Source organism: Grus americana, chromosome 12 (genome assembly GCF_028858705.1).
Source record: "Grus americana isolate bGruAme1 chromosome 12, bGruAme1.mat, whole genome shotgun sequence".
NCBI classification, from domain to species: domain Eukaryota; kingdom Metazoa; phylum Chordata; class Aves; order Gruiformes; family Gruidae; genus Grus; species Grus americana.
The window spans coordinates 23,838,511-23,847,068 of record NC_072863.1 but is presented as its reverse complement, the minus strand read 5'-3'; the positions used below and the strand labels follow the sequence as shown (position 1 = coordinate 23,847,068).

The following is an 8,558-nucleotide window of genomic DNA, read 5'->3' as shown; positions in this document are numbered from 1 at the left end:
GGCAGACCCATGCGTGCACACACGCATCCATGCGCACACGTGCGTACACACCTGTGCATGCATACTCTTGCACTTCCACGTGTACACAGCACACACGCACGTGGCACATACGGGCACACACGCACGTACATACAGAGACAGGAATACAGGCACATGCGCACATATATATCCACATGTGCGCGCACACACCCCCCCACACGTACACACGCACGTCCATCTATACATGCGTAGACATACATACACACAAGTACACACATATGCTTCCTATGCCCATACATATCATATGCACGCACACATGTATGCACACATATAGGCATGCTCATATATACATCTACGTGTATAGGCGCAGGCAGACATGTGCATACATGCGCGCGCGCACACGCGCACACACAGGTGCACCGGTAGCTTGTGGGTGCAGCAGGCCCCTGGGGATCCCAGCACCCCCTTGCCCTGGGGACCCGTTTGGGCAGGTGGGGGCCAAGCAGGTGCTGTGGCAGACTCAGACAAGAGGCAGGAGCCTGCAGGTGCCACACGGCACCCACGTAGCCTGTCTTTGCACAGGCAGGCAGGGGCAGGAAGCTGCCGGACACGGGCAGGGGGACAGCGGGTTTATTGCCTGCACAGAGAGAACATCCGGAGCAGCTGAGCGGTGGCGTTGCCCCAGGGAGCTCAGGGGCACAGTCCTTCCCCAGCTCGGCCCTGCAGGGCACATGGCTGCCAAGGAGTCCTGTCCCAGTGGTGAGTGCACGGTGCACCCCGGTCTCTGGTGGTCCCGGCACTGGGTGGGCTTTGCTGAGGTTGCTGGTGACTGTCAGCACTCATACTGTGGTGGGGCACAGCGCCCAGCCCTGTGGGGCAGAGCAGCCATGAGTGCTGTGCCAGAGTCCCTGGAGGTGGTGCATCCCCGGGCTGGGGGCACCTGGGGCGGGGGACAAAGCTGGGCTCTGCTGGAGCCATGGGGGGTGCCTAGGCTGGGAGCACTGGGACTGGGGGACACCAGGGCTGGAGTGCACAGGGGGTCCCTGGGCTGAGGGCAGCAGGGAGTGGTGTAGGAGTAGGGGTTCCCGGGGTGGAGAACTCCCAAAGCTGAGGAAGCTGGTGGGGTTGGGGTACCTGTGGGTCCCCATGGCTGGGGACATCGGGGTACATGGGCGGAGGTCCCAGGGCTGGAGGTATTGTGGGGATGGAAATACGTGTGGGGTCCCAGGGACACAGGCCAGGCTGGGCAGGGGGTGATGCGGAGGATGGGCAGGGGTCCCCGCTCACCTGCAGGCCTTGGTGACGCACTCGAGGCTGTGCCGGCAGTGGGCACCCAGGGGTCTGCTGCCCACCATTCTCCAGAAGGGCGTCATGCGGGGCAGCCGTGGGGCTGCGTGCCCCCCTGCCCCCCGGAGCTCCTGCAGCACCCAGAGGGGCAGACGGGGCGGGGAGAGGGGTGCCGAGCCCACCGGCCACCAGCGCCCACCCCCCGTGCCCGGACCCACCTGGAGGGAGCTGGGGAGAAGCAAGAGGAGGGAGAGGAGCAATGCCAGGCTAGTGGTGGTGACCAGGGAGGCAGAGGGGGTCCCGCTGGCCCAGCCACCTCGGCTGGTGCCTGGCGCAACAGGGGCTGAAGCTGCCATGGTGCCGCTGACTCTGGCCGTCCGGTGCCTCCGCTGGGCACTGCTCCTCCCCGGTCATGGCCCTGCACAAATATTTGAGTGGCCCCGGACAGCAGGACAACCCCTTGTCAACCCCCCACCCCAGACTGCCACGGCCTCTGAGGGGCATCCGTGGGGCACCGACGAGGCACCCAGTGCCTGGGCATCACCATCTGCCTCCAGCTACGGTTCCCGGCAGGGTGCCCGGGGGGCAACTGCGCTCCACAGCTGGGTGAGCTCCATATCCAGCACCCCTGTGCTGTGCCTGGCCCAGATTTGCTCCAGTACTGCTAGGGCACGTGGGGCAGGTCGTCCCCTCCCTGCCTGGTGTCACCCCAGAGGATGGGGCACGTGAGGTGGCAGTGCCCACCTGGGATAGGCAGCAGGAGGGGCAGTGAATGAAGACTCAGTGGAGACAGAGCAAAGCCTCAGTGTGGCGGTTGAGAAGGGGCTGAGAGCAGGGCAGGAGGGGGCAGGGGTGTGCTGGCTGGCCTGGCAGAGAATGGGGGGGGCGATGCAGCCCCCAGAGCGGGCAGCAGCCCCCCAGACAAGAGCCTTGCCAGAGAGCAGGGTGGGGGCAGGTACCTAAAGCCAGGGCTCCTGGTGCTCCCTGCAGGGGTGACACAGATGGGCTGCCAGGCTGTGCCCAAGGGGTTCACATGGCCGTGGGACCCGCGGGAAGAACCACCCCTCAAGGGGCACCAGGCCCTGGGCCCTGCACCCTCCACGCAGCTCTGTCCTGGCAGCCCTGGCGCTGACGCAGGAGCGGTGCCGGGATCAGCCAGGGGCAGCGGCTCTTTCCCTGAACTGCTGCTCCTCTGTCCCTTTGGCAGCACCTGCCCTGCCACCAGCGCAGAGGAGATCATGCTGCTGGGGCAACCCATCCGTGCCTGGGGGTACGCTGGGACGGGGTTCAGCCCAATGAACACAAGAGCCCACCAGCACAGTGTGTACGAGGATGCAGGGCCGGGACAGACTAACCCCAGTGCCCATCCGTCTCCGGGTGCCCACAGCAGGCTGGGGTGCAGGTACCTGCCAGGGGCAGCACCAGGCCCTAGCATCCAGTGGTGCCCAGGGCTGGGAGCATGCCCAGCTCCCATGCCTTTCATCATCGCTTGCCTAGATGAGTCAACACCACACGCTTAATTATTGACAAGGGAAAGTCTTCCCCCTATGGTCTTGTCTGCAAGCTTCCAAAAAAGCAGATGATGTTCCCCTCCCCACAGCCTCCTGGCCGGAGGTGGGCAGGACGCAGCCAACTGGGAGCAAGGGGCAGGAGAGGAGCCTGGGGCTCTGCAGCTTCTCACTCTGCCAGGATGGGGGAGAAACTTTGGGGTTGATGAGTAGGGGAAGGGATAGGGCCTGGCAGCACCCTGCCCCACAGCAAATGCCCACAGGATGGAAGAAGTGCTGAAACACCCCCGTGGAGCTTGGACCAATAATAACAGATGGGCTGGAGGCCCAGCACGAGACATGAGCTGAGAATGCAGAGGCAGTACCACTGAGCGCTGGGGACAAGGATTATGGCTGCTACCTGTGCCTCACTACTCAAAGAAGGGAAACTTTGCCCCAGCTTTGCAAACACAGGGCATCACGCCCAGGAATAGGCAGGTTTGCTTGCAGACACCTTCCCAAAATAACCCTGGCAGGCAGATGCCTTGGCCACAGGTCAGCCCGGGGAAAGCCAGCTCATTGGTCCCCCATGTCACCTGGGAGCTGCCCCATATAAAGGGATGTGGGGCATCTCTTGTCCCCAGCCCCACGGAGGCAGCTGCCTGCAGCCACGTCTGGTCCCCCCTACCCCAGGGCAGGTCTATGCTCCAAGGGATCCTGTTCTCCCAGCTCCTGCTTGAGCCAGCTGGGATTCACCCCCTGCACACAGCAGGGAGCAGCACCCACCCCCTCCAGTGCAAGCACAAGGGTGGCCACGCAGTGACAGTCTGCACCAGCTTGTCCCGGGGGGCACCCGCTGCTCCCCAGGGACAGAGCAAGAACAGGCCAAGATGATCTTTAGCAAAATCCATCAATTTATTTATTTACAATCAGCAATAAATAGAGGAAAGCCAGGCGGCAGGGGTGCTGGGAGAGGGTCCGACCCCTCTGGGAACAGGGACTGGCTGGGAGCCCAGCAGAGCCTGAGCCCCGTGGGACAGCAAGGATGCAAAAAGGCAGAGGGACATTGTGACAGAGGTCTGACCCCTGGGATAAGGCGAGACCCAAGCCCTGCTAGAGGGCAAGCCAAGGAGGTGAGGGACAGGGGTGGCAGAGGACACAGCGGGTAGAGCTCAGTGCAGGCAGCTGCCTGGTCCCTGGCACGGAGAGCAGAGCTGGCAGCTCAGGTCCCTCCAGTTTTCACAGCCCCCCAGAGCAGAACTGCAGGGGAGGAGAGGGGCTTTCCCCTCCCCAGCCCAATTCCCAGCCCAGTGAGATGCCACCACAGCTGGGACTAGACAGGATGGGGTGCATATGAGCTGGGAAGAAATCCCATGGGCAGGGTTGCGCCGGATACTGACGGCGCCAGCTTGGTGCTAAGCATGGGGACACCTGGACCGCTCGCCCTCCCTGCCCTGTCTCCACCAGGAGATCCCCAGCCACCTCCTAAGGGCTTTGTGCTCCAGTCCAGGGACCCAACTCTTCTCTGGGAGCATCAGGCCAAGCCCCCCTGCCCCCCAAAAACAGGCAGCGGCCGTAGGGCTGCAGGAAGGATAGATGCCACAGGGCAACTGCCCCAGCACAGGTTCCTGCCTTTAAAAACCTACAATTTACATAAAACTGCCATTGTAAAACCTTCCCACAGAGCAGTGCTGCATGGGGATGTACCCACCCCAGGCAGAGCAAGACAAACCCTAAAGTCTGGGTACAGCAGGGACAGGCAGAGCCTGGGAGTGATGTGCCAGGGCAGCGGGCATTACCGGCAGGTGCAGGACTCTGCAATCATGTTCTCATACTCCTTGTAGAGGATGCCACCGTCACGCTCGATCATGAGAACGCTGATGGGGCTGTAGCGGTAGGGGACGCAGGAGGGCCGGGGCACATTGGCATCCACCAGCTGATGGACGAAACTCTGCACCACAGCGTGGTTGGGCGCATGGTAGTCATAGCGGAGCAGGCGGGGACAGGCACCCTTGCAGTAGCGTGGGTTGTAGCGGTGGGGAGCGATGATCCAGTGGTCCCAGCCCAGCTGGGCGAAGCTGACGGGGAAGGGGCGCAGGGAACAGTCACTCTTCTCCCCTCCCTGCTCTCTCAAGTAGCCAGGCAGGTCGTGGGCCAGCGTCCCCGTGTCACGCCTGTGCCGGCGGGGCTCTGCTGCTGGAGGCGCTAGCCCAGCCTGGGTGTCGTTGAGGTAGAGGAGGAGGAAGGGGTGGCTGGGGGCCGCTGGCGCATTGTGGCCCCCTGCCCGGCCAGCATGCACACAGACATGCCTCAGCACCAGGCTCCCCATGCTGCCATTCCTCAGCACCAAGTAAGGGGTGACATCTGCTTCGGCCCAGCCACGGCGGGAACGGGCGGCAGGGCTGAGCAGTACCCTGGGTGCCTTGCCAGTGGCTGCCAGCTCCAAGGCGCAGAGGAGGCGACTGCGGGCCAGAGGCAGGCTGGGCAGGTAGACCACGGTGGCTCGAAGGAGGTGCTCGGCCTCAGGCTGGCCCTCCAGGCGATAGGTGAGGGGCTGCACGTACCAGCGACCTGCAGGGAACCAGTGGTCAGTGCCTCCCTGGTACGGCACAGCCAGCACAGACTTCTCCCAGGGTGCTGCCAGGGCCCCACGTGGCGCAGCGGAGCCCATGGCATCACCGCCCTCAAACCCCGTAACAGCCAGGTGCCCCAGCACAAGGCAGGAGCCTCAGCAAACAGCCAAGTGCTGCAGCTAGCCGTCAGGGTGAAGGGCAAAGAGCAGCTGGGACAGTTCCCATCCTCTGCACCAACACCACTGGCCTGACATCATGAAGGATGGGGAAGAGGTGCACGTGGGGCCAGAGATGCCCTTGCTCATCTAACCCCTGGCGCAGGGAGAACCTAGATCCCCTACCAAGGGGGACCCCACAGCCAAGGGCAGCCCTGGCCAGGACACTGTTAAGAGGGGGAAGAAGGCAGGCAGAGACACTCCCCCCCCCAGGGCTCAAGCCTATCCCCCTAGTTCCGCTAAGCCCCCACGCTGCCCTTGGTGCCCGCCTGCTCCTTACCTGCCCAGGGCTGACCCCCGTGGGAACTGGCCTGGACCAGGCGGACGGTGTTGGTGCCCAGGCTGCGGCTATGGCGGGGTCGCCCTTCGCGGTCAGCAGCACGCCGGTACAGGTTCAGCATGTAGCGCAGGGGCTGCCCACTCGCTGGCCCAGCTTGCCAGCCCCAGCTGCCTGGTGCCCGCACTTGCAGGGCCTGCAGGAGGGGCAGGGGGGGGACAGCAGGCAGGGAGCCGGAGGGCAGCAGAGACTGGTTTGCAGCCCAGGAAAGGGGCACAGCAAGCAGAAGGAGGAGGAGGCTGGTGAAGGGATGAAGCAAAGCCATGATAGGTGTGTCTGTGGGGTGAGCAGGGCAAGGTGGGGCTAGCCAGCAGCAGGATTAGGGGGAGCCTGCAGTCATGCTTCTCCCTCCCTGGAGAGACAGAGCTGGTTGCTGGCACCAGCAAAAGCAGGCTCTAGAGTGCTGCCAGTTGCTATCAAGCTAGGACAGCCATGCCAGCTGCTTCAGCTTGGCACAGGAACAGAAAGGTGGGGAGGCTCTGTATGCAAAAAGGGGTGCAAATTCCAGACTAAAACCCAGACCAGGGGCAAAGCCAGTTGGACAGGAGCCTGCCTACAGGGGCTGTAAAAATGCTGGGGTAGGGGCAAAGGAGTGGAGGGGAGGGTAGGTGGAGGGGAAGTGGAGTGGGATGGGGTGGGTGGGGAGGACCAGCTTGCTCAGCCCACCTGCTCCTGACCAGCCTCCTCCTGCAGGTTAAGAGGTCTCAGCCCCAAGGCCCATTTTAAAGGCATGGACCCAATCAGCATTTAAAGGGCCAGGCCCTCCCTGTGTCCCAGGGGAGGCTGGCTGGAACCCGGTGGGGTGCTCCACCGCAGTGAGAGCCCCTCCAGCTCCCCCTTGCGCCACGCCGACTCTCCAACAGCGGGCTCAGCACTTTCGTGCCCATTGCTGCAAGCTGGGGCGCACTGCCCAGAGCAGGCACAGAGCCTGCTCCCAGACCGGCCCCACGGCACGGCCAGGCCGCCCAGTGCCTCACATTCCCCCGATGAGAGATGGGCACCAAGCCCAGGGACCGTGGCGCTGAGGCACACGGGGTGGGCACAGCAACCCAGAGCCCAGTAGCACTGAGTGTGGCCAGGTCGGCTGGCGGTACCCGTGCTGCAGGCATTGCAATGCCCGCAACTTCACCGGGCTTGGCCGTCCCAGCTCTGAGGTCTTTCTGCCAGCACCTGCCCAAGGCTGAGGGGCCGTGAGGGTGATGCCCACCCTCTCGCTGGCACGGGTCACTTGAGGCATAGCCCCCCAGCTGTGTTGCTGCTCTGTGGCTCCGTGGTGCTTGCCCAAGGCAGGCTCCACGGGTGTACCACAGAGCACGGTGCAGGCAGCTGCGACCCACGCCTCCGGCAGAGCGCCTGGCACAGCGCCCAGCCCCATAGGACACTGCTCCTCTCCTGCGGGGATGGACGGGACTGGGGCGGTGCGCACTCTGGGAACCATTGGTGCAGGCATAGGGACATGGGGGGATCTGGGGGGTGTGTTGGTGCCTGTCTTGCCCTGGGTGCTGCCCACCCTTCCGGGTGGCAGCTGGACACAGTGGTAAGGGCTGAGGGCCATGTGGGGGGGTGCCGGGGTGGGGATGTGGTGCTTAATGGGGTGTAGGGCCACATGACGAGCCAGGGCGCAGAGCCCTCACGCCTGGCTGCGCAGCCCTGGTTACTCATTTGGGAAAGGGCACGGGGTCAGCTGAACCCGGATGACGCTGGGAAAAGCCTGGGCATGGCAGGAGCCAGCCATGAGCGGGGGGCATAGCAAGGGGGGCAGCAAGGCCACAGGGGAGAGCAGGAGAGTTGGGCCAGGAGTGGACGTGTCAAGGCCATGCAAAGGGGACCATGCAGAACTGCTGGGTGGGCTTCAGCGCCACAGCCTGCAAAACACCCCGTCCCTGTGCCCTGGGACCCCCCCGTGCAAGGACAGGGCACATGTACTGGGCTGCCTGTAGCTGGGCTGGGCAGGGCACAAGCAGAGTTCAAGGCAGACGTTGGTGGATGGGGGCTGCCAAGAAAAACTTGAGGGACCCTTCGTGCACCAGGACCCCAGGGGCAGCTTGCCAGCTCAGCACAGCAAGCCCACCCTCCTGGGCTGTGGTGCTGTGCCCATCCAGCCTGCAGGCAGCCAGGGGCTGCGGGACGTTGCTGGCAGGGCAGAGCTTTCTGGGCTGGCTGTGCTGTCTGGGAAGGAGATGAGTAAGAGCCGGGGCCCCGGGCAGGGAGGGGAGGAGCGGGACTCCCGGGCTCCCCCAGGGAACCGGTGCTGATCCACTCCCACAGCCCCCAGCTGCCACCCTCTGCCGCCTTCCTCTGCCTCAGTTTCCCCAAAAGGTCACAGCAGCCCCTCCTGGACCTGGCGAGGAAAGGCGGAGGCAAAACACGGCCATACTGCCACGCGTGTCCCAGGGTGCCCAGCAGCACAGGGTGGGGACCGGAACCAGCGGGCCAGACGGGAGCCAGCAGCGTGTGCTTGCCCGCAGGCAGCAGAGCTCAGGGCGCCGGTGTGAGTGCCAGGGCAGAGTGGCATTGGGGGCCTTCTGCCCTGGGGAGCTGTTGCAGGTGCTGCATCACCCCACTGCCGCCTGAGCAGACACCCTCTCACACCTGCATGAGCACTGCCAGACTCCTGGCCCCACCGTGCTGCTGAGTTGTGCCAAGCCAAGCTGTGCCATCATGCCATGCCAGGCTGAGC

At 64.1% G+C, this 8,558-nt stretch overlaps 2 protein-coding genes across 2 annotated transcripts; both read right to left on the bottom strand.

The window, feature by feature from the left end:
• Positions 1-607: 607 nt before the first annotated feature.
• Positions 608-1,669, bottom strand: LOC129211861 (liver-expressed antimicrobial peptide 2-like). The gene is made up of 3 exons (XM_054839599.1): positions 1,485-1,669; positions 1,267-1,397; positions 608-848 (listed from the first exon to the last, which is right to left on the bottom strand). The coding sequence occupies exons 1-3, from the start codon at positions 1,620-1,622 to the stop codon at positions 812-814; spliced, it is 306 nt and encodes a 101-aa protein (XP_054695574.1). The 5' UTR covers positions 1,623-1,669; the 3' UTR covers positions 608-811.
• A 2,060-nt stretch (positions 1,670-3,729) lies between these two features.
• Positions 3,730-6,415, bottom strand: BMP15 (bone morphogenetic protein 15). The gene is made up of 2 exons (XM_054839457.1): positions 5,822-6,415; positions 3,730-5,324 (listed from the first exon to the last, which is right to left on the bottom strand). The coding sequence occupies exons 1-2, from the start codon at positions 6,141-6,143 to the stop codon at positions 4,549-4,551; spliced, it is 1,098 nt and encodes a 365-aa protein (XP_054695432.1). The 5' UTR covers positions 6,144-6,415; the 3' UTR covers positions 3,730-4,548.
• Positions 6,416-8,558: the final 2,143 nt, after the last annotated feature.

Coding starts and splice junctions, on each gene's coding strand:
- LOC129211861 (XM_054839599.1), bottom strand. CDS start 1,622: ATGGCAGCTTCAGCCCCTGTTGCGCCAGGCACCAGCCGAGGTGGCTGG. Junction 1,398..1,484: donor TTCTCCCCAGCTCCCTCCAG/GTGGGTCCGGGC, acceptor TGGGTGCTGCAG/GAGCTCCGGGGGGCAGGGGG. Junction 849..1,266: donor TGCGTCACCAAGGCCTGCAG/GTGAGCGGGGAC, acceptor TCTGCCCCACAG/GGCTGGGCGCTGTGCCCCAC.
- BMP15 (XM_054839457.1), bottom strand. CDS start 6,143: ATGGCTTTGCTTCATCCCTTCACCAGCCTCCTCCTCCTTCTGCTTGCT. Junction 5,325..5,821: donor CGGGGGTCAGCCCTGGGCAG/GTAAGGAGCAGG, acceptor GGTTCCCTGCAG/GTCGCTGGTACGTGCAGCCC.